Here is a 25,511-nt window from a genome sequence, read left to right as displayed (position 1 = left end):
GCAAGTCTCACTCACTTATTTTGGTGTTCCTACACTGCCGGGCCAGACTTTTATTAGTAAATGGTCTATTATTATAACTGAGGCCATGGGCCCACATAAACATTAGTGGGGCGAGGATTTATCAAGGCCGGACACTTCTTGTTTCTGCAGATGGCTTGTGATAGCGGATACCTTTTAGCGAATAAAAAACACAAATATAAAAGTGAAATGTTACACCTTGAGTTTATTACATTCCTGATAACTTACTCATTTCTGGCATTGACTTTTTGTAATGTTACTTGTTGCAGGGGAGTTACGGGAGAGAGAAGGTGCTGTTCCTGAGGCTTTACCTGCTGCAGGGTATAGTCAGTTACCACAATGGTAAGGCCAGAGAGGCGACGGAGAAGCTGTCCGAGGTGAGATAGTGCACATTGTGTGTAGCCTGCGATCAGATGCTTCATACATGAACATTATATAACCACAATTCTGATGGGTGATGGGCTGTTGTGTTCTAATACAGGTGCATCTCACTAAATTACAATAGCATCAAAAAGTTAATTTATTTCAATTCTTCAATACAAAAAGTGAAACTCATATATTATATAGAGTCATTACAAACAGAGTGATCTATTTTAAGTGTTTATTTCTGTTAGTATTGATGATTATGGCTTACAGCCAATGAAGACACAAAAGTCATTATCTCAGTAAATTAGAATACTTTATAACAACAGCTTGAAAAATGTTTTTAAAATCCGAAACGTTGGCCTACTGAAATGTATGTTCAGTAAATGCTCTCAATACTTGGTCGGGGCTACTTTTGCATCAATTACTGCATCAATGCGGCGTGGCATGGAGGCGATCAGCCTGTGGCACTGCTGAGGTGTTATGGAAGCCCAGGTTGCTTTGATAGCAGCCTTCAGCTCGTCTGCATTGTTGGGTCTGGTATCTCATCTTCTTCTTGACAATATCTCATAGATTCTCTATGGGGTTAAGGTCAGGCGAGTTTGCTGCCAATCAAGCACAGTGATACTGTTGTTTTTAAACCAGGTATTGGTACTTTTGGCAGTGTGAACAGGTGCCAAGTCCTGCTGGAGAATGACATTTCCATTTCCAAAAAGCTTGTCGGCAGAGGGAAGCATGAAGTGCTCTAAAATTTCCTGGTAGACGGCTGCGCTGACTTTGGTCTTGATAAAACACAGTGGACCTACACCAGCAGATGACATGGCTCCCCAAACCATCACTGATTGTGGAAACTTCACACTAGACCTCAAGCGGCTTGGATTGTGGCCTCTCCACTCTTCCTCCAGACTCTGGGACCTTGATTTCCAAATGAAATGCTAAATTTACTTTTATCTGAAAACAACACCTTGGACCACTGAACAACAGTCCAGGTCTTTTTCTCCTTGGCCCAGGTAAGACGATTCTGGCGTTGTCTATTGGTCATGAGTGGCTTGACACTAGGAATGTGACACTTGTAGCCCATGTACTGGATACGTTTGTGTGGTGGCTCTTGAAGCAATGACTCCAGCAGCAGTCCACTCCTTGTGAATCTCCCCCAAATTTTTGAATGGCTTTTTCTTAACAATCCTTTCAAGGCTGCAGTTATCCCGGTTGCTTGTGTGCCTTTTTCTACCACTCTTTTTCCTTCCACTCAACTTTCCATTAATATGCTTGGATACAGCACTCTGTGAACAGCCAGCTTCTTTAGCAATGACCTTTTGTGGCTTACCCTCCGTGTGGAGTGTGTCAATGGCTGCCTTCTGGACACCTGTCAAGTCAACAGTCTTCCCCATGATTGTGGAGCCTACTGAAACAGACTAAGGGACCTTTTTAAACGCTTAGGAAGCCTTTGCAGGTGTTTTTTGTCAATTATTTTAATTTACTGAGATAATGACTTTTGTTTTTTCATTGGCTGTAAGCCATAATCATCAAGATTAACAGAAATAAACACTTGAAATAGATCACTCTGTTTGTAATGACTCTATATAATATATGAGTTTCACTTTTTGTATTGAAGAATTGAAATAAATTAACTTTTTGATGATATTCTAATTTAGTGAGATGCACCTGTAAGTATAAACTTTCTTCTGTTTTTGTATTATGAGCTATTTGCTTCTAGGTAATAGTAGCACGTGCTTGTATGTGACACCAGTCACATGCTGCAATTACATTTGTGCTCACTTCTAAAAGCCTTCATTTATATCTGTGGATTAGGCAAACTTTTATCTAAATGTATGGGAGCCTTCCACCAGCAGATGTCTGGGGGAAAGAAGAGTCAGCTTTTAGCATCTGATCCTTTTGTTCTCCTAGGAGATTACCCACCCTCAGAGGTCCCTGGCAGCAGCTTATTATCCTCCCCCATACAGAACCCATGCTGCTCTAGTAATATGGGGGAGTCAGGACTGATAGATGTTATCTGACAGGTATTCCCATCTCCAAGATCCTATGTAGTAAGTGTAATAATATAAATATTAGCAAATACCTCAATTTAGAAATGAAGTATAGTTCTTCTGATTCGTTATGTCTCTTTCCTCATTTGCAGGCATTGCAGTAGCTTAGGTATCCATGGTTACGACCACTGGTAACTAGCTAACTGTCACTGAGTGGTCGTAACCATGGATACCTCATCTACTGCAATGCACTGCACATGAGGAAAGAGGCATAGCAAATCAGAAGAACCATACTACTTTTCTAACTGGATGTATTTGCTAATATTATTATTATTATTATTATTAAACCTACAATATATTGGGATAGAATCTTGGAGATGGGAATACCCGTTAAAGGCCCACATACACATTAGATATCTATCGACGGACTTGTATCTCTCCCAACTCCCCCATACACAGGATCACTGGAAAAGTGCGCTGTGGATGCTGGACTGTGACGTGTGGTGAAACGTCGCCTACAGCCCATCAATCTAGGGGTGCCCGTCACTGGGTCACGCCTGGCTGCAGCCGGGACTCGACGTGACAGCAGCGGATGTCAGAGCCGGCTGAAGCCAGGTCACATGATGCCTAGTGAGCCGTCAGCAATAGCGCCTCTCACAGGCAATAAAGACTACCAAACGTAATTACAAAAACACTTCTTTACACAGTTTAAATCTATGGGGGCATTATGTGTTGTAGTGGACAACCTCTTTAAGGTCAGGACTTTGACTAGACCACTCCAAAGTCTTAATTTTGTTTTTCTTAATCCATTCAGAGGTGGACTTGCAGGTGTGTTTTGGATCATTGTCCTGCTGCATAACCCAAGTGCGCTTCAGCTTGAAGTCATGAACAGATGGCCGGACATTCCCCTTCAGGATTCTTTGGTAGACAAAGAAAAACAGCAAAAAAGGGGCCACAGTGTTTACCTGCCCTGATCTTCAGAACTAAATGCACTACCAGGGTGCAGCAAACCCACATTAAGATGGCAGCTACATAGATGCAAAATACTGATGAGACAATCATTCACAACCTACCATTTCATGGAGGGGGTGATTGCTTAGTATTTGAATTCCACACAAAAAGGCTTGTATAGGGTGCTGTTCACACCTGGGTAGTGTCTCATCAGTATTTTGCACCTGTGTAGCCGCCATCTTTATGTGGGTTTGCTGCACCCTGGTAGTGCATTTAGTTCTGAAGATCTGGGCTGGTAAACACTGCTGCCCCTTTTTTGCTGTGTTTTTTTCTTGAATTTTGGGGGCATTTTAATTCTTCTTAATGTGGCTTTGCTTTTTGTGTATTCTTTGGTAGACAGCAGAATTTTTGGTTCCATTTACCACAGCAAGTCTTCCAGGTCCTGAAGCTGCAAAACAGCCCCAGACCATCACACTACCACCACGTAGTATGATGTTCCTTTACTGAAATGCTGTGTTACTTCTACACCAGATGTAATGGGACATACACCTTCTTCCAAAAAGTTAAACTTTTGTCTTGTCAGTCCACAGAGTATTATCACAAAAGTCTTGGCGATCATCAAGATGTTTTCTGGCAAAATGGAGATGAGCCTTTATGTTCTTTTTGCTCAGCAGTGGTTTTCATCTTGGTATTCTGCCATGCATGCCATTTTTGCCTAGTCTTTCTTATGGTGGAGTCATGAACACTGACCTTAACTGAGGCAAGTGAGGCCTGCAGTTCTTTCGATGTTATTGTGGGGTCTTTTGTGACCTCTTGGATGAGTCGTCGTTGCACTCTTGGAGTAATTTTGGTCGGCCGGCCACTCCTGGGAAGGTTCACCACTGTTCCATGTTTTTGCCATTTGTGGATAATGGCACTCACTGTGGTTCGTTGGGGTCCCAAAGCTTTAGAAAGGCTTTATAAGCTTTTCCAGACTGATAGATCTCAATTACTTTGTTTCTCACTTGTTCCTGAATTTCTTTGGATCGCAGCATGATGTCTAGCTTTTGAGGATCTTTTAGTCTACTTCACTTTGTCATGCAGGTCCTATTTAAGTGATTTCTTGGCTGAGAACAGGTGTGGCAGTAATCAGGCCTGTGTGTGTCTAGGGAAATTGAACTCCGCTTCCCAAAGATGTGATAAACCACAGTTAATTTATGTTTTAAGAGGGTGGCAATCACTTTTTCAGCAGTAGCTTAGGTAGTAGCTCATTGTGACAGTTAGTTAGTGGTTGTAACCATGGATACCTAAGCTGCTGCAATGCACTGCACAAGGGGTAAGCGACATAGCGAATCAGAAGAACTATACTACATTTCTAATTGGAGGTATTTGCTAATATTATTATTAGACCTACTACATATAGGGATAGGATCTTGGAGATGGAAATACCCCTTTTAACTACATAAATGTGTATGATGATAGTTATACTGAAATGCATAAATTGTTCTGATTTTATGCTTCCAGGCAAATAGACTGTATAATGAACTTTCCATAGACCCTACAAAAGTGGAGACTCTGATACAGCTTGGATGCTCGGCACAGGAGGCTCGCCTGGCACTGAGAGCCTGTGACGGGAATGTGGAACATGCCGCAAATCATATCGCATATAAACAAGAGGTATAGTCAGGAGGCACAACATGGAGAGACACTGAGAAAGTGATGGCTCATGTGTGAAAACAAGTGAAGCGAAGGACCAGTGCCACCACCCAACCAGCCCTTTAAACATATCTTTCATTTTCCAATCTTTTGTTATAAAATAATACAGAATCTACTGTATTCATCACTTTCTTAATTTGCTAGTGACAGTGTGTAAAATAAATGCAATTTAGTGCTAATTATTTTCTAGGTTATTATCTGCATTCAGACACACTTTGCTTATTAAGAAATATTCTACGTAAAATTATTTTCCAAGCTAATTATATAGTTGCCCATTGCCACTAATATGATTACAATAAGTAAATAATATATACTCACCATTTCATCACCACCATTCCAGGGTGGTGTCTTGATCCTCCTTGCTGGTCTTCTGTTTACCTTGACTGCATATGTCACAGCCCATATACCATACATGACCTCTGCAGTCAGTGATTGGTTGCAGGGTAACATGGGGTGTATGGGACATCATCCATGTAGTTAGGTGAACAGAAGACCAGCAGAGAGGATGGGAGACATGTTGCTAAAACAATGATGATGAATTGCTTACATACAATATTTACTTATTTTATCTGTATTGATGGCAGTGGGCTCAGCTTTTTGTAATTAACATGGCAAATCCTTTAAAGTGGTTGTCCAGTCTAAAACAAGTCTGGAGTCACTATGTGACAAATATCCTCACATCATGTTCACTGTGTGCTGAGAGGATTCTCCGATGTCAGCGCTGGGAACGGCGGTTGTGTGACCGCGAGTATGCAATATGCATTCTCAGGTGCATGCTTAAGGCCACATTCCAACTAGACTGTTTCCGGCCTCGCTCAAAACACTTGCTTTGAGCAAGGTCCCGCCCATCTAGTCTGATTGTGGCCAGGAGTATGCATATCACATACTTTTGGTTACGCGGCTGCCGTTCCCAATGCTGACACTGCAGAATCCTCACTGCGCGCAGCGCACACAATGTGAGGATTCACAAGTCTTCAGTCACACAGAGTTACTGCAGACTTGTCCTTTTAGATCGGACAACCCCTTTATATATGGAAACTTCTATATGCAGTGATGAATTTAATGTGGTATGTCTATATAACTGTAGACTAACAACAAGCTAATGACTCTATACAGTGAACATATGCTGTATATCATTCTATGAGAATTTTTTTATACTGTAATGTCTTCTAGGAGAAAGCAAAGATACGAAAAGAAGAGCGGGACAAGAGGAAGAAGAGGCTGGATAAGATTAATACTCTCAGGGGGATGGGGTACTCTGAGGCAGCTGCAGCAGAGGCACTAAGTCGAGCTCAAGGAAATATTGACCGTGCAGTTCAGGTACATCATCCACTGGTTAAAGGGTTTATCAGGTACTATTGTATTTTTTTTTTCTTATGGGGCTAAGAATTTAAACTTCCTGCCTATTCAGCCTGGTGCCGATCTCTGCCTACTTGGAGCTTTCGCGGGCCTCTCCTACCGGCATTTCTGCTGCTTCATTTGACCTCATGTCAACAGAGCAGCTCTTCCTCTTTTGGTCTGCTCTGTCGAAGGGGCGTGACTGCTGATGTCATGCTGATTGACAGCCAGCTCGCTACATTTAGGCAGTAGGGAGCCGTCTGTCAATCGGGGCATCACTTCCAATGTCATGCTATCCACAGAGCCGAAGAAAAGACGCTGTTTTGTCGGCATGACATCACTGGAAGCCACAGAATTGTTGGCATGAGCGGGTCCATGACCACTCTGAACCGGCGGAGATAGGCGCTGGGCAGAACAAGCAGGTAGTTAGCAACTACCTGCCAATAAATGCTTGGCTCCATAGCAAAAAATACAACTGTCCAGGATATAACCCCTTTTAAATGGTTATTCCCCGAATCATAATATGGTTGCAGTTTTTTCTACATGCAAAATTAATCATGTTTGCCCATACAATCAATTTTTTGTAACCTACACTGATTTGCAGCTATCACCTTTCTATTGATGACCCCCTAGGGCTCTCTGTACCCTCCATTGCTAATGAATTCATCCTACAGTAGTTTTGATGCTGTTGGTCTAGCATGTGCAGACACACCTAATGACCCTGTAATAACACATCATTGTCCTCACTGCTGGGTTGTAGCTCAGCGCTGTCGTGCTTTTAGGGAATATGATGCTCTATAGAACCCCACAAACCACCAATGTAAATAAAAATGGCCAATGTTGAGCAACATCTGTCTCTTATCAGGAAGCATTTTATTAAACACTGTACAAAACAGTATATAGTAGTTGTGTAAATATGAGAAACCATAGTACCTACAAGAATTTACACAACAAAAATAGAGAATAACATGCAATGGAGACCACATAGCAGTTTTTGGTGTACATTGTTCCCCTCCAATATACAAGTACCCAACTGTAGCTAAGGTTTAAGGGGAAGGAGGAATTGTACCAAATATTCAATAAAAACAGCTCAGTATCTAAAAGAAATTAATGTATTTAAAGTGGCAGTGCATCAAAATACCTATAGTAGCTTATATGGCAGCAACCATAAGGTAAATTAGCTTAGTTTATATAGCAGCAATCATGAGATTAATTAGTTACAGTATCAAGTAGAGCTACCAGCAATAATATGACTAAAGTGACAGTGCAGGAAGTATCAGGAAGCACACAGGAGAGATGAGAGAGGGGCCTGCAGCACTGAGGGGAAGCAATGAGCTGCTGGGAAATGTAGGTTTAGCAGATAAGCACCACCCATTTAGCTGTGTGAAGCTGGATCTTGGGCTTGTAGTGTAAATTAACAATAGTCATGCTGATACTGTGCTTTGTAAAAAATATTGCCATTGTTGGAATAACCCTTAAAGTAAATCTTACCTAACACTGATGTATTACAGTTTCCAAAGCTACTAAAATACCCTGTGTTCAAAAGTGATTAAATCAGCGCCAAGGAGCCAAGTACGTTAATTGGTTTCTAGAATAGATTTTGGCAGAACTAAGTGAGTCAAGAGTTTTGATAAGTCAGAAATGTGCATCGCTTTAGTTTCTTCACGATTATTTACTATAATTTTTTCATTTCAGTGAAAACAAATATTTTAAAACACACAATCATTATAAGATTACAAGGAAGCTAGGAAGGAAAAAAAACATGACATATAGTAACAGTTTTTAACCTCTTCACCACATTTGACTTGTGTGTATGTTACAGGATAAGTGCACATGTAAGGAGGGGTCTCAGGAGCTAAGCTCGCATTATACATTTCAGGTACCGACTATGTTATGCAGACAGCACCCGCCTCTACCTGCAGCAGTTGCCGCAGTTTAACCCTTTAAATGCCATGATTAAAAGTGACTGTGACATCTAAGTGGTTAGACAGAACGATGGCTCGCCTCTGCCACCTATGAAGTCCCACCCAACATACATCGCGATTGATGAGTGGTGCTGCAGGCCTCTGTGTCTGCCATGTTCCTACTTCTGTGAAGCCTTGCCACAACACTGGAGAACTAACCACTAGTTATGTCCCTTTTATAATGTATAACAGGCCAGAATGTAGCCATAAAATGTTGGACGAGATTTCGATGTAAAACTAGAATAGTCATGTATTAGTTATGTACATTATATTTCTTGGCCACTTCATTGGGGGACACAGAGAACCATGGGATAGTCTGCTGCCACCTGGAGGCTGACACTATTTGTACATTCTAAATGATAATTAGCTCCTCCTCAGCAGACCATACCTCGCCTGCAAGCCTCAGGATCCCTCAGTTTTGTGTAGTGTCCGTTGGAGGCAAGGTCTGTCTCAGACCTGTCTTAGTGATTAGGAGCTTACTGTCTTTATTTTTTGTTTGTCAGCTGGATCGTGTTCAGCGTAACAGTGTAATTGTGCACTCTGTTTCACCCATGCAGTGACGGAGAGTACAGGCTGTAATTGTGCAGTCCATATCCTCTCACGTCAGTGTGGCTGGACAAGAGTACCTTGACACTGTCGGTGGTCATGTACTGGGGTGGCTGTCCATAAGCCAGCCAGCTCCTGCCCACGCAACATAGCACTCGTGTTGCATGGAGCAGAAGATTAGCTTTCAGGTCAAGACAGGTGAGTATAGCCCTGTTGCAAGTCTATGTTCCCCCTCTCAGGTAAGTACACTCTCGCCAACACTAGGATTCTAGTTCCAGCTCAGAGTCTGAGTTAAACCCATATCAGATGGGGAAGTTGAGGGAGATGGTGGAAAGTCTGGTGTCTGCTGTTGACTCGTCCCTAAGGGTCATGTCAGATGACCCCCCGCCCTCCACTGAAACAGGTTTCTTTAGGTGAGGCAAGTACATGGCTAGGTTTTTTTCTAACTTTGAGAAATTTGGGGAAGTTCTACAGAAGGCATGGGAACACCCGGACATGTGTTTTCAGAGGCGAAGACATATGGAGGTGCTATACCGGTTTCCAGCGCAGTTTGTGGCATACTGGTCTGCTCCGCCTGTAGTAGATACTCCTTTATCTTGCCTACCTAGGACAACTACCTTACCTATTGCTGAAGTAACGGCACTTAGAGACCCCCACAGACAAATGTATAGAGTCTGTGGCTAAGTCCGCTTTTGAAGCAGCGGGCTTTGCCGTCTGCCCTGCTTTCGCTGCTACTTGGGTATCCGAGGCAGTTACTGATTGGGCAAAGCTTTTACGGCGCAGTATTCTGAAGGGCTGCGGAGTCTGTGTCCATTTTGGTGGAGTCGGAGTTCGTATAAAATGGACCGACTCTGACTCCTAAAATATATAATAAATTGAGTACAGTAGTACAATGCAGGATGTGCTGTAAATGTTTTCATAAGGATTTGGGAAAGTTATGAAATGTCCTATAAATGTCTGTTCTGTTCCTGATCTAAGGATCTCGTCTTTTAGTTGAGATGAATCTGTGCTGCACTTTATGTACACGCTCAGTAGTGAGGCCGTGCTGTGGAGTCAGAAGTCAGGGAAATTGAGGAGACTGAGTCAGTGGTTTGACTTACCGACTCCACAGCCCTGGTATTCTGGCTGGTTCCCAGGAGGCGGTGCTAGCGGATATTGTGGATCAGATCACACAGGCAGATATTTATGTTTGGCATCATTAGATGCGGCTGAATGCTCTGCCCAAGCAATGCGGCAAGCATTTGTGGTCATTTGCTATATCTTATGGCTCAAAATATGGAGAACAGATTTGGATTCGAAGAAGTCTGTCACAGGTTTACCCTTCCACGGGTTGCTCAGGTACGGCACTAAATTGGACAAGATCTTTGCTGATACCACAGACAGCAGAAGCATCATGCATCTCCAGGCCAGGCCCAGCCATCCATTTCACAGACGGGAGCTTTGCAGTTCTGCCACTTTCGTCAGTTTCCAGCATCGGAGGATTCTGACCCATCAGGTCAGGCCCAGAGTCTCCCAGAGGTCAAGGAGATCATCCTTTAAATCTACTCCCACCAGGCTTTCCCTCGATTCGAGTGGTAAGCCCACTGAGGCAATAGAGGAGTTAACATCTGATGGGCGGCTCCCACTCAGGGATTCTTCCCTGGTGGATGGCCACCTACTCCTCTTCAATGGCTGGGGGTAGTCAGCAATTTATGGGTCAGAGAGGTCATCTCTTCTGGCTTCAGGATAGAGTTTGTCGCTGTTCCGCGGAATCGTTTTTTCAGATCTCGTCCTCCCAGTTCCCCCAGTATAAGAGCCACTTTCGATCAAGCCATAGCATCCCTGCTTCAAGCAGGAGTAATCATGAGGGTTCTCCTTCAGAACTCTTCAGAAGGTTCAACTCAAACCTATTTGTCATCTCCCAAAAGGATGGTTCGGTACGACCCATTCTGGATCTAAGACGGCTGAACAAATGGGCGACTTCAGGATGGAGTCGCTCCGGTCAGTCGCGGTATCCATGGAGGCTGGGCGTTTCTGTCCTCGATAGACATTCAGGATGGCTATCTTCATGTATCTTTCCATTTCATGGGCGATTTCCTTCATTTTGAAGTCAACCAAGATCACCTTCTGTTCAGGGCCCTTCCCTTTGGGCTGGCAACCACACCCAAGAGTGTTTGCAAAAGTCCTGACCCCAGTCGTGGCTTTACTCCGGACCAGGGGGAATGGTGGTAATCCCCTACCTGGACGATATTCTGGTCAAAGCACCTTCCTTTTCCCAGAATCTGGAGAGTTTGCAGATTGTTCTAGATTCCCTGGAACAATTCGGATGGATTGTCAACAGGGCAAAGTTCGCTTTAGTTCCAACACAGCGGCTTCAGTTTCTAGGGATGATATTCAACACAGTTCAAGCATAAATCTTCCTTCCAGAAGAGAAGAGGCTAGCGCTGCAACCCTCTGTCCAACTTCTGAAGCGGTCAGAGATAAATTCTCTCCGGTTTTGCATAAGAGTCTTGGGGAAGATGGTACAACATTCGAGACAGTCCCATTTTCACAATTTCATTCAAGGTCCCTACAGAACAGTCTTGGCTTGTTGGGACAGGTCGATACCATCTCTAGACCGTCCAGTCCTTCCACTTCACAGTTGCTCAGGTGGTGGTTGACGTAGCCCCTATTAATCCAGGGTCGCTCCTTCCGCTCTATCCAGTGGTAGGTTCTGACTACGGATGCCAGCCTTATTGGCTGGGAGGCCAATTTTTGCAACTTGTCAGTTAAGGGATCCAGGAAAAGTAAGAAGATACCCCTTCCGATCAATGTATTGGAGCTCAAAGCCATCTGTCTGGCTCTTCTATACTGGCAACACCTGGTTCTGGGATTGCCCATCAGGATCCAGTCAGACAGTGCCACGGCAGTGGCCTATATCAACCGTCAAGAAGGGACGTGGAGTCTATCCTCCATGTCAGAGGTGCCGGAGATGCTGAAATGGGCAGAGGACAAGGTTCTTCTGATCTCGGCGGTTCATATACCCGGAGTGGACAACTGGGCTGCGGGCTTCTTGAGCTGCCAGTAGACAGAGGCAGGAGAATGAGCTCTTCACCTAGAGGTGTTTGAGCAGATTTTTCATCGGTGGGGCACATTAAGATGTGGAATTGTTGGCATCCAGATTAAACCACAAGGTTCCAAGATTTGTTGCAAGATCTCGGGATCCGCTGGCAGTCACAGCCGACGCATTGGCAATTCCCAGATCTTAGTTCTCCCTTCCTTACCTATTTACTGCTTTACCTCTTCTGCACAGACTTCTCATGAAAGTCAAGGCAGCGGGGATTCCAGTTATCCTCATCACACCTGACTGGCCTCTGAGGGTCTGGTATGCGGACGTGGTCAAGCTTTTGGCGGATGTTCCTAGGACTCTTCCTTGTCGTCCAGATCTTCTGTCTCAAGGTCCACTCTTCCACCAGAATTTACAGTCTCTCAATTTAATGGCGTGGCTGTTGAAGCCATGAATCTGAGGGCAACGGGTATGTCCAAATCAGTCATCCAAGCCACGATTGGGTCACGGAAGCCCTCCTCGCTGCACATCTATCACCACACTAGGAGGACCTACTTTCGCTGGTGTGAGTCTTCTGGAATTTCTCCAATGTCCTTTTCTCTGCCTGTACTGCTCGCTTTCTTGCAGTCGGGGTTGGAGTCAGGGTTGGATGCTGTGTCCCCCAATGAAGACTACCAAGAAACAGATTTTACGGTGATTACCAAAAATCTTAATTTTTTTAAAAGTTTATTACAAATTTGTCAGCATTTGATGATCCATTCTTCCATACAGTAACCTTTGCCTGCCACGGCCAGTTTTTTTTTTTTGCTTTTGATTTGTTTTGCTTTCGTCTTTTTTTTCCTCTCTTTATTACAAGAATCATAACTTTTTTTTTCTGTTGCAGCTGTATAGCCATATGAGAATTTTGGGGTTTTTTTTGTGCTGTGAGTTGTAGTTTTAAATAACCACTCGTTTTACCGTATAATGTACTTAAAAATGATGAAAAATTACAAGTATGGTAGGAAAGACACATTGCAAGTGTGCGGCAACATGATTCTTCAGGTCAGTACATGTAGAGCTATATCAAACTTTTATTTTTTCTGTATTTTTCAGTAGTAAAAAAACAAAATTAGAACTTTGTTGCAAAAAAAATAATTTTTTTTTGTCGCCACTTTTTAAAACCTTATTTATTCATTAATGGAGCTGTGCTAGGGCTTGTTTTTTTGCGTTGCGAGCTATAGGTTTTATTGAGACCATTTTGTAATACATTCAATCTTTTGAAAGCTTTTTCCTGCATTTTGGGAGCAGGTTTTGATTTTTTTATTCTCTTATTTTATGGAGTTTACCAGGGCTTTACGGTCTAAATAATTTTATATTTTCATAGATTGGACTTTTGCAGGCTACGCTTGGGAAATTGAACCTGCAATTGACTGCAGCAGTTCAGTATTGCAGTATACAGTGAAATGAACAATGGCTAGGCATCATAGGTGTATAACTGTGGCAGCAAGGGGGCCATGGCGCTTTACATGTGATAGGGGTATACATAGCAAAAACATTTACATAGTCTTAACAAAACGAGTCAGCGACTGGTACTGGAGGAGCGAGGACCCTGCCTGCGAGGGCTCACAGTCTACAAGGGATGGGTGAGGATACAGTAGGTGGGGGTAGAGGAGGTCATACAGTAATGTGGTGGAGCGGTGGTTACTGCAGGTTGTATGCTTGTCGGAAGAGGTAGATCTTCAGGTTTCTTTTGAAGGTTTCCACGGTAGGCGAGAGTCTGATGTGTTGGGGTAGAGAGTTCCAGAGTAGGGGGGATGCACGGGAGAAATCTTGTATGTGATTGTGCTAAGAGGAGATAAGAGGGGAGTAGAGAAGGAGATCTTGTGAGGATCGGAGGTTGCGTGCAGGTAAGTACCGGGAGACTAGGTCACAGATGTATCGAGGAGACAGGTTGTGGATGGCTTTGTATGCCATGGTTAGGGTTTTGAACTGGAGTCTCTGGGCAATGGGGAGCCAGTGATGGGATTGACAGAGGGGGGTGGCTGGGGAATAGCGGGGGGACAGGTGGATTAGTCGAGCAGCAGAGTTTAGGATAGATTGGAGGGGCGCAAGAGTGTTGGAAGGGAGGCCACAGAGCAGGAGGTTGCAGTAGTCGAGGCGGGAGATGATGAGGGCATGCACTAGTGTTTTTGCAGAGTCTTTGCTGAGGGATGCACGGATCCAGGAGATATTTTTGAGTTGGAGTCGGCAGGAAGTGGAAAGGGCTTGGATATGTGGTTTGAAGGAAAGATCAGAGTCCAGGGTTACCCCAAAGCTTGTGGGACTGGGGAGAGTGAACAGCCATTGACGTTGATGGATAGGTCAAATGGGGGATATGAATGAGAGCGTGGAAAGATGATGAACTCTGTTTTATCCATGTTGAGTTTTAGAAATCTGGCAGAGAAGAAGAATGAGATGGCAGACCGACATTGTGGGATTTTGGTTAGTAGGGAGGAGATATCGGGTCCAGAGAAGTAGATCTGTGTGTCATCAGCATAGAGGTGATACTGAAAGCCGTGAGACTCTATGAGATGTCCCTGACCGAAGGTGTAGATGAAGAAGAGCTGGGGTCCTAGAACTGAACCTTGGGGGACACCGACAAATAGGGGGCGAGATGAGGAGGTGGTGCGTGAGTGGGAGACGCTGAATGTCCTGTCTCTTAAGTATGAGGAGATCCAAGATAGGGCTAAGTCTGTGATGCCAAGGGATGAGAGAATCTGTAGTAAGAGGGAATTGTCCACTGGGTCGAAGGCAGATGACAGGTCCAGAAGGAGGAGGATGGAGTAGTGTTTCTTGGATTTGGCGTTTAGTAGGTCGTTGGTGACTTTGGTGAGGGCAGTTTCAGTCGAGTGGTGCGGTCGGAAGCCAGATTGCAGGCGGTCGAAGAGGGAACAGGAGGAGAGGTGGGAGGACAGTTCAAGGTGGACATGTTGTTCCAGTAGTTTTGAAGCAAAGGGGAGAAGTGATATGGGGCGGTAGCTAGTCAGAGAGGATTGGTCATGGGAGGGCTTTTTGAGGATGGGTGTGATTGCGGCATGTTTGAAACATGAGGGGAAGACACCGGTTGTTAGTGACAGGTTGAAGAGGTGGGTTAGGGTAGGGATGAAGACTGTGGTAAGGTTAGGGATGAGGTGGGATGGGATTGGGTCAAGTTCGCAGGTGGTGAGGTGTGAGTTGGAGAGTAAGGAGGAGACTTGACCTTCTGTAATGGTGGAAAAGTGGGGTTTGGAGGAGGAAGGTTGAGTAGATATGAGAAGGGGTTGTGCGGATTTTAGGCCAAAGCTTTGTCTGATGGTGTCAATCTTCTGCTTGAAGAATGAGGCAAAGTCTTCGGCTGAGATGAGAGAAGAGGGAGGAGGTGCTGGAGGACGAAGGAGAGAATTGAAAGTGTTAAATAGCTGTTTAGGGTTGTGAGACAGGGAGGATATGAGAGATGAGAAGTAGGTTTGTTTTGCTGTAGTGAGTGCAGACTTGAAAGTAGTGAGGGATTGTTTGAATGCGATGAAGTGCTCGATGGATTGAGACCTTTTCCATCTTTGCTCCGCAACCCTGGAGGCCCGTCGCAGTTCTTTAGTAAGTTTGGTGTGCCAGGGTTGCCTGTTGATTGTGCGAGATTTGGTGTGTGTGAGAGGGGCGATCGAGTCGAGAGCGGCAGCTATTGTGGTGTTATTTGAAGCGGCAGCAACATCTGCATTGTGTAAGGAATTTATGTCTGTGAGAGGGAGGAGGGATTCAGAGAGTGAGTGTAGGTCAAGGTGTTTGAGGTTTCTGGGAGCGTGTGTAAGTGTGTAACTACATTTATGTAGTTAAATAGCAGTGGGCTCAACTCCTAAGCTCGCTCCATATACAGTATTTGTGGTACAGTATTTCAAGGGAAATCAAATTTACAAATGCGGAGCTATTTCTAGGATAAACTGTAATATATGCGACCTATACTTAATAAAAGTAGGATGCCATAGATAATTTACAGAAAAAAAGGATGGGTTTAGTGGAATGCTGTAGGAGATTCAGCCGCATGGGTAGTGTTTATTATCCATGTCATTCAAGCCTTTGCTCTAAATGTGTTATTTCCAAGAATCGGGGACCATCTAATCGTAATACAGAATATAGACTGAGAGCAAAAGTATATTGCAGATCACATGTACTGCAGAGTAAAGGGGGTTATTTGAAGCCTCAGTGCAAAATCTGTAATAGAGCCCTCTGCTTGAATGGGACAGAGCAATCTCAAACCCCATCGGCTCTTACATTCCCCTTTCCATAGCTTTACATAGGATTTCTAGCATTATGCACTTGCCGAATAGTTGACATTAAATGACAATGTGACCTTCTTCCGAGATCTGATGCAGAAGAGCACACCCTTTTATTCCCAATGTCTCGGAATACAGATCTCCTTTCTTCTATGGGGGAATATCTTTCAGAATGGTGATCTGCTTCCCGCTTGGGTTGTATTTATTGATCCTGTACAGACAAGCCTCCATCTGCTTTTAATATGATAAATTATTGTAAGGGCCTCCATGTCTTGTAAGTCAACCACAGAGATTTGCTTATTTTTATTTTTACGGTACTGCGGAGAAGTAAAGTATTGTCAGCAGGGCTGGATGAATGAATAAATGAAAGATTTTGAAACTTTTGAAGTTTTAATGGAGATGCTGTAAATAATATAAATGCTTTTTCTCCGCTTATCAGACTCTCCTGCCCTGTGCCTCGCTCACTTTCAAATTTACTAGTAAAATTTGTATTGAGATACAAAGGGTTGAGAAGATTTATTGACTTCACTGAGGGATTAAGTTACAGCTGCTGTAAAGTCTTTGTAGGAGAGAGGAGCACAGTGGATCCTGGGTGCTGCCACTGACAAAGGTTAATCCAAATATAAAACTTTTAATTTATTGCAACGCGTTTCGCAGTAGAACCTACTCATTCCTCAGGCAAACTGATCCACCGCACACTTTTATCCTTTACTTTTTATGTCCTCTCTCCATTTGGTGTGAATACTGTCAGGGCCGGCTCCAGGTTTTTCTGGGCCCCGGGCGAAAGAGTCTCAGTGGACCCCTTTAACACATACCACGATTCATGATGCACAGATACCGCAGAGAAATATAGGTATAGTACAATGCCAAAGATTTCACTTCTCACATTACATGAGCGATATCTATTGTAAATTCCACAATAGCTCAGAAACCAGCGAATCGCTCCACACTGTATACTGGCCCCCATAAAATGCTCCATACAGGATACTGGCCGACATATAACACTCCATACGAAATACTGGCCCCCATAAATCGCTACGTACAGGATACTGGTCCCCTTATAACGCTCCATACAGGATACTGGCCCCCATATAATGCTCCATGCAGGCTGTTCCCCCCACATAATGCCCTATGCAGGCTGTTCCCCCCCCTTATAATGCCCCATGCAGGCTGTGCCCCCCTTATAATACCCCATGCAGGATGTCACCCCCCATATAATGCCCCATGCAGGATGTCACTTCTCCCCTCCATATAATGCCGCATGCAGGATGTCCCTTTCCCCCCCATATAATGCCCCATGCAGGATGTCTCCCCCCCCCCCATATAATGCCCCATGCAGGATGTCCCTTTCCCCCCCATATAATGCCCCATGCAGGATGTCCCTTCCCCCCCCCATATAATGCCCCATGCAGGATGTCACCCCCCCTATAATGTCCCATGCCTCCATACATTAAAAAAGAAAATCAAATACTCACCTCACTCCTCCTCACCTGCTGCCGCTGCTCTGGTCCGGACTCCAGCGTCACCGGCGTCTTCCCGCCCTGCGCTGCCTGTGATGGCTCAGGGGAGGGCGCGGTGGAAAGACGTCACCGCACCCTCTGACCTGAGACGTCACAGGCAGCGCACAGTAGGAAGACAGCGGATCTGCGGAGGCACGGGGAGAGGTAAGTATATGGCTGCCGGGGCCCTGAGCAGGCGGGGGAGAAGGGCGGACGTTGGCACCGCTCTTCTCCGCCCATAGCCCGGCGGGGTGCCCGACCGCGAGTGGGCCCCCCCCCCCTCCTGCTCAGGGCCCCGGCATTTGCCCGGGTGCTGACGCCGGCCCTGAATACAGTGGCCCTAGCAGCAGCCATGATTCAATTATACATCATTCTTCACGTAGTTGTGCTGGGCACAACCTGTTCAGATGAGCGACGAACTCACCCTCTTACCTTTTGCTCTCTGTGTTACAAAAATTTTCATTTTGTTTTTTATCTCAATAAAGTTTTTTAATAGTGGAGTGGGGAAGGCGGGAGCAGCTGGGGAGAGAGGGACATAGTCACACAGACACTGCCCTTACTAGTAAGTGTTTCATCTCATCCTATGTACTCCATGCTGCTGCTTTTGAGGGTGAGCTACAGAGGGCGAGGGGAGAATGATCTTTATAAATACAAAGATTATTATTATTAATGATCTCCTATTTTCTGTGTAATGTGTATAGGACTGCTCATAGAAGCTACTCTGTGTCCACTTTGGAGCTGAGGTCAGGGAATATTATTATTAGTGATGGGGAAAAAATAAAAATGAAGGATACAATTAGGACAAATTACATACAGTTGAAACCAGAAGTTTATATACACTATGTAAAAAGATACATCTGCATGTTTTTCTCAATATGTGACATGAAATCAGAATAAATCTTTCCCGTTTTAGGTCAAGTAGGATTACCATAATGTTTAATATTTGCCAAATGCCAGAATAATGAGAGAGAGAATGTTTTAAGGCATTTTTATTACTTACTGCAAAGTCAAAGGTTTACATACACTAAGATTACTTTGCCTTTAAACAATTCTGGACTGCCCATATGATGTCATGTGTTTGGAAGCTTCTGATAGTTTTTTTTGGCAACATCTGAGTTAATTACAGACACCTGTGGATGTATTTTAATGCACACCTGAAACACACTGCTTCTTTGTGTAGCCTCATGGGAAAGTCTAAAGAAATCAGCCAAGATATCAGGAAGAGAATTGTATCCAGGTGCAAGTGCTGGTCTGGACGCCAAATCACAACATTTCATGTAATCCAGCCCGGACCAGCGTCTGGGAGTTAGGGCTCATTAACACATCAGTTTTTCATGTATGTGTGCTAGCCGTGGTTTTCACACATAGCCCTTATACCTATGATAGTTTATTATTATAGTGCCATTTATTCCATGGCGCCTTACATGTGAAAAAGGGGTATAATACAAGAACAATTACAATAATCTTGAACACAATGTGACAGCGACTGGTACAGGAGGAGTGAGGACCCTGCCCGCGAGGGCTCACAGTCTACAAGGGATGGGTGAGGATACAGTAGGTGAGGGCAGAGCTGGTCGTGCAGCGGTATGGTGGAGCGAGGGTTACTGCAGGTTGTAGGCTTGTCGGAAGAGGTGGATCTTCAGGTTCCTTTTGAAGGTTTCCACGGTAGGCGAGAGTCTGATATGTTGGGGTAGAGAGTTCCAGAGTAGGGGGGATGCACGGGGAAGGGGGATGCACGATTGTGGGAAGGGGAGATAAGAGGGGAGTGGAGAAGGAGATCTTGTGAGGATCAGAGGTTGCATGCAGGTAATTACTGGAGACTAGGTCACAGGTGTATGGAGGAGACAGGTTATAGATGGCTTTGTATGCCATGGTTAGGGTTTTGAACTGGAGTCTCTGGGCAATGGGGAGCCAGTGAAGGGATTGACAGAGAGGAGAGGCGTTTATGGGCCTGTTCACATTTCTGTGATTCTCTTTGCAGAACGAGGCGTCCATACAAAATCACTGCATGCAAACTAGGGAATGAAAGTCTATAGGTCTGTGAAAAAATCAGACCGCACTTGGATGCCATGCCGTTTTACACAAACTATTAGATAGAAGAATTTATTTTTTCCTAAGAGAAAAACTGAGGAAGTGCTGATCAAAAACACTGATGAAACTCGGATCGATTTTCTTACATGGGAAAATCACTGGTGTGTATGAGCCCTAACTAAGGGGAAAAAATGTATTTTTCCAACAGTTGTGACCCAGCTGAGTTACTTCAAGCTGAAAAGATTGAGCCTGATGCAACGGTTATATGTGACGTGCAAACTCCTTGCAGATATTATCCTTGGTGGGATATGAACCCAGGACCCCAGCGCTCCAGAACTACAGTCCTAACCACCGAGCTCATCTGACATGCTTGTTTCTGCTGTGTCCGGCCCTTGAGCCACGGTGAGCAGGCATATCATGCATATTGCAATGTGTCTTCTACATAATGAATACGCAATGCACCTAATTAGTAGATCTTTTAAAGAGAAAATAATGATTCCTCTTCTCGGTACCTAGTAGGAAATAAACCTCCATTTAATATATCTGCAGCTGTATTTGTACAGTATATGCCACCATAGAGATGACCTTCGTATAACTGCCCTGTGGGTCTAAATATGAAGCACTTGTGTTACTGAATGCATCCGTATTATGAGTATCAAGTGATTAGAAAAACTATAGATAAAATCTTAAGTACTTCGCCTCTGCTCCCCATCGCTTTACTTACAGGATAATATTTTGTGAAAACATAAATTATTGAATGGAAAAGTCAGGAGATGGCGATTCCTGTAAGTGCTGGAATGACCTGTAACCTTCCACAGTCATTGCGTTTCAGTCTGGAATAGAAATCAGGGCACTTGATATCCGTCAATTCCAACTGGAATATGTGCGCTATAGATTTTCATAGCGATCCAGGCCTGTATATGATGTCATGATAAAAAACCAAGAGTTTGCTTTTAGTCATGGTATTGGAATGCTGATGGAGCAGAAACATCCCTAAAGTGGAGCTGTCGTACCAAATTAAGAAATGCAACACTATAAGTTACCTAGCACTGTCACCATGCTAACACTATAAAATCACATGAACAGACCTGTAAGAATAAACAGTTAAAGGGATCATATCGATACATGCAACTCTTTATCAAACAAGGTCCTGGGTCCTGCTTCCAGCAACATTGATTTGGATGGGGGAAGCCACAGCCAGCCAGGCAGAGAAAAAGTAATACAAGGATGATTCAGGTTCACCAGAATGGCTGCCACTCCTACAAAACCACTCTCAGTTCTAGCTTCGCTGTTCTGTCAATGGAACCAAATAGAGCTGATGGAAAGAGCTGTCTTCGTGACACAAGCCCTGTAGTAATCCTTAACAGAAGACTTCTCTCTTATCTTTCTAATTAAAGACTGCCTGTCTGAAAAGTGACTTTTCACTTTTCGCTCTTGTTTTCTTATTTTATTCCCTCTGATTCCCTGAGTGTTTTTTTCTGTTTTTAAGTCTCTCCATAAAGTTGCAAAGAGATTGACTTTTTTATTTAGTGCTAATTTATATGGTCTTTACCACGGGGTGTGGCTCACAGTGTTCTCTGGCTGCTCTGCATTGTTAGGGTATGTGCACACGTTGAGTATTTCATGTGCCGAATTTTCTGCATCGCTTGGGAGGAAAACGCAGCCTCAAAAAACGTTGCTTTTTTGCCTGTGTTTTTTCAGTGCATTCAATGGGTTAAAAAAGGCAGTCAAAAACGCACACAGAATTGACATGCTGCAGATTATTTTCTGCACCAAATCTGCAAGTCAAAAATACTCAACGTGTGCATGACACTTCAGGTTTCTCATTCACTTGACTGGCTTCAGGCTTTGCTTAAATAATACAAAATACTCAGGAGCAGCGGGAATAAAATAAATGCAAAAACTGACCACTTTTGACTTTGTGAGAGAACCTTTTTTTTATCATAGATAATCTTTTTAAGAGTCTTCTATCTATTCCCTACTCTCCCACATACTTCTGCTGTACATCACATATAGCCTACGATTACCCATGGTATATTTGTAATAAGACTCATCTGGAGTTAAAAAATTATAAATACTTTAAATAATCTATATCAAAGACACACGTCCCCCGAAAAATAACTTGGCAGACTGACGCGTTTCTGGCACACACATTGCTGTTACTCATAGTCTTGGTATATACATCAGGAAAAATTTCCAGGGCAAATACCAAGTATACACTGCAAACACTGTATGAACATGGCGTCTGGGTGCTGGGATATTGAAGATAAAGAGAAAAAAATGGAGAGAAGGGAAATAAGAGGGTTTCTCTTTAAGTTCTGAGTAGAGGAAGTTGTGAGGTTTTTTTAAACTTGACTTGTTTTGTGTCAATATTTTTCTGGGAAATTAAATGCTTCTTGTTACCATGATAGATTCTCCTTGATAACCCGGAGCTGCTGATCCCCGGTGATAATCCAGCTGACGTTAGCTCATACAATGTGTCCCAAGAGACTATTGATCAGGTGAGAATGTAATTTTTATTTATTTGCTTCTATAAAATTTCATATTCTTTCCAAATAACTAGAAGACTCTGTGGATGGCGTCCACATGGGTCAGATATGCTGTGGAATTTCCCAGTGGAAACCAACATATACATACAAACCTACTCCTTGAAGCGTAAACCCATTGCAGGAATTGACAGGTCGTACAGATTTGTTAATTTATGCTGTGTTTTTATTTATTTATCTATTTTTTGCTGTGAAGTTAAAGGGAACCTGTCAGTAGCTTCAACCCTCCTAAGCCGTCTATATGGGCATGTAGGTCATAGGAAGATGAATAAAATTATATCTTGGTATCTGCGATCTGATGTCTTATTCCAGAGACATCCATGTTTTTCTTAAGATGTAAATGAGCTTTTAAGATCTATGGGCCGTTCATAGATCTCCCTGAGAATCTGTCTCCAGAGTGTATTATAAATGAAAAGGGGTGTTACAAGTGTGAGACATGTAGATCAGCAGAGCAGACTGTCAGTCATTACATATCACACTGATATCGCCATCTTTCATATAAAATAATCTCTGGAGGCAGATTCTCAGGAAGATCTATGTTCGGCCCATAGATCTTAACTGCTCATTTACATATTAAGAAAAAACGTGGATTTCTCTGAAATAAAACATCGGATCACAGATATCAAGGTATCGTTTTATTCACCTTCCTATCACCTGCATGTCCATATAGATGGCTTAGGAGGGCTGACCCTACTGACAAATTACATTTAAGTCTTTATAAAAGTGAAGTATAGTGTAAGTTTGTAGCCTAAAATCATCTTTGTTCTGGAATTGGCAGAAAATTTGCCGCGTATCTGACCCTTATGAATATACTCTATGGTGTGTCTAAGGTTATGTGCGCACGTTCAGGATTTCATTGCAGAAATTTCTGCAGCGTTTCTGAATCTCTTGGCAGGAAAAACACTGAGAAAAAAGCGCATTTTGACGCGTTTTGTGCGTTTTTAAATGCATTTTTTGATGCGTTTTTGTACATCAATGAATGCTTTTTGGAGCTAAATAAAGATATTTTAAAAAAGAAACGTGAGACATTGATTTAACCCTTGGATTACCATCAGACCTGGGGTGAGTATATTGGTTAATTTAAATGATTAAAGAATTTGTATGTTGTATTTCCAATAAAGTGTTTGCTGTGTGTGTGTGTTTATTTAACTCTTTACTTTAATTAGGTTTTGTAATGAAAGGGTCTGATTGCCACCTTGTCATCACCAAACAAAAGGGCTAGGTGTCAGCTAATCCCATTTGCCCAATCTCATTAGCATTTCCATTCAAGTCATTTCTGGGGCAGCTGAGAGCTGCTATTTTTAGCCCAGGAAGTTGCCATTAAGCAAATATGTTCCCTGGCTATTAAAAACAGCTCACAGCTGTTTCGTTAGCCACTACGTCCCCACGATCAGAAACCAGCAGCTCTTTGGATGCAGCATATTTTTGCTGCGTCCAAAACGCTGTGTTCTAATGCCGCACTTTTGTTGACAATACTTGCGGATCCACCACATATAATGACATTTCAATCGGTCAAAATTTGCAGCAGAGATTAGCGTCTCCGCTACAGAAATTGGCATGCTACGGATGAGTTTGGGTACGTGGCCACGATCAGGAGTTGCTTCAAGTTTGAAGCTGCGTGTTTATGCAGAGTCAAACCCGCAGTGCCAAATGTTACAGCATAGTGGATGGTATTTCTACAAATCCCATGTCCTCTATTCGTGCATCTGAGGTTGCAGATCACCCGTGGACACTGACATGCAGCGCATCTTTCAGGACCGCAGCATGTCAAATTCTCTTGCAGAGTCGCTAGTCTCCACAACAGAAATTTGACCACTAGAGTGTATTGAATGTGGTAAATCCGCATGGTTCAGCGAACACATGTGGATTTACCCTCATTCAATAGAACACAGCGTTTTGGCCGCAGCCATAGTGTGCTGTGTCCAAAGCGTTGCTACGTCTGAATTGTGGGCACACAGCCTAAAAAAAAATGGCGTGGGCTCCCGCATCATCTTCATAACCAGCAGAGGGAAAGCCGGCTTCTGGGAGCTGATATTAGTAGCCGGGGAAGGGGCCATAAGCCAAAAATGTTCCCTGACTTCTAATAACAGCCTACAGCTGTTTGCTTAGTCTTTACTGGCTAGATTGCAGGGGGACCCCAGAAAAAAATTGACGTATGGTCCTCCTATAAAGTCTAACCAGAAAAGGCTAAACAGACAGCTGTGGGATGATTTTAATATCCAGGGAAGGGCCATGGATCCTGGCCCCCTCTGTGGCTAATAATATCACCCCTCAGCAGTCCCAGAAATGGCGCATCCATAAGATGTGCCAAATCTGGCGCTTAGCCTCCACTCTTCCCACTGCCGTGTAGCGGTGGCGAGTGGGGTAATAAGGTTGGGGTTCATGTCAGCCTTGTATTGGTGTCTGACATGAAGCTCAGGTTAGTAATGGAGAGGCGTCTATAAGACGCCCCCATTACTAACCCCGTAGTAAAGTTTTCGACGGCTTTTCAATAAAAACACTGCCAGAATAAAGTCTTTTATTGAAATAAAATTACACACTGTTTTGATAATTTATTTATTATTCGGCTAATCCCCGAATCCTTCGTCTCCTGAAAAAAAGAACAACCATATCCTTCACCTGTCGGCCGTCATGACATAATCCAGATTGTCCCACGGCAATCCGGGTAACTTCTACAGCAGCCACATCAATCACTGATGTGACTGCTGTAGAAGACAGCACTGTACACTGACAGGAGTGTAAAATCACTCCTGTCAGTATACATGCTTGTGCTGCAGGCTAAGGTCACATGAGTTCATCAGCTGATCAGCCCCGGTGACCTCATTTAATTGCATCAGTGGTACTTGGGAGCATTCGTGAGAATATTTCCACGCAGCATCGGTGCCGTAAAGTGAGGTCACAGAGCTCTGAGCTGATCTCCAGCTGATGAACTCACGTGACCTCAGCTGGCAGTGCAGCGATGTACATTGCCGGGAGCGAGCGCGCTCCCGTCAGTGTATTGCCAGCCGCCGGGTGATCGGGTGGACACCAGGAGGACTCCGGACAGGTGAGAATAAGGTGTTTTTTTTATTTTTATAGAGATTTTTACTTTTTTTTTTTTTTTACACAGCTGCCGCACAGACCCCTGCTCGGCTGAGGAAACTACTTCTCCCCTCAGCCGCGCCTCTCTCTGTGATCAGCGGGAGCGGAGGTCGGATGATGGGAGAAGTAGTCTTCTTCCCTGGCCTGGGTACCATTCTTTGTGTGTTTTTGCGTTGCTACAAAGAATGGACATGCTGCATA

At 43.8% G+C, this 25,511-nt stretch overlaps 1 protein-coding gene across 1 annotated transcript in view; it reads left to right on the top strand.

Annotated features, from left to right (window-relative positions):
• The window catches only part of NUB1 (negative regulator of ubiquitin like proteins 1), an 86,250-nt gene that overhangs the window by 50,384 nt on the left and 10,355 nt on the right, over window positions 1-25,511 (top strand). Inside the window, exons 10-13 of the mRNA XM_073677726.1 lie at window positions 288-395; window positions 4,824-4,976; window positions 6,189-6,335; window positions 22,095-22,184. Coding sequence (XP_073533827.1) covers window positions 288-395; window positions 4,824-4,976; window positions 6,189-6,335; window positions 22,095-22,184 — 498 coding nt within the window. The remainder of the gene's footprint in view (window positions 1-287; window positions 396-4,823; window positions 4,977-6,188; window positions 6,336-22,094; window positions 22,185-25,511) is intronic.

Source organism: Phyllobates terribilis, unplaced genomic scaffold (genome assembly GCF_046119375.1).
Source record: "Phyllobates terribilis strain yellow unplaced genomic scaffold, ASM4611937v1 Scaffold_4__5_contigs__length_816908805, whole genome shotgun sequence".
Lineage (NCBI taxonomy): Eukaryota > Metazoa > Chordata > Amphibia > Anura > Dendrobatidae > Phyllobates > Phyllobates terribilis.
The sequence above is the reverse complement of the archived record's forward strand: the minus strand, read 5'-3'. Positions and strand labels throughout refer to the sequence as shown.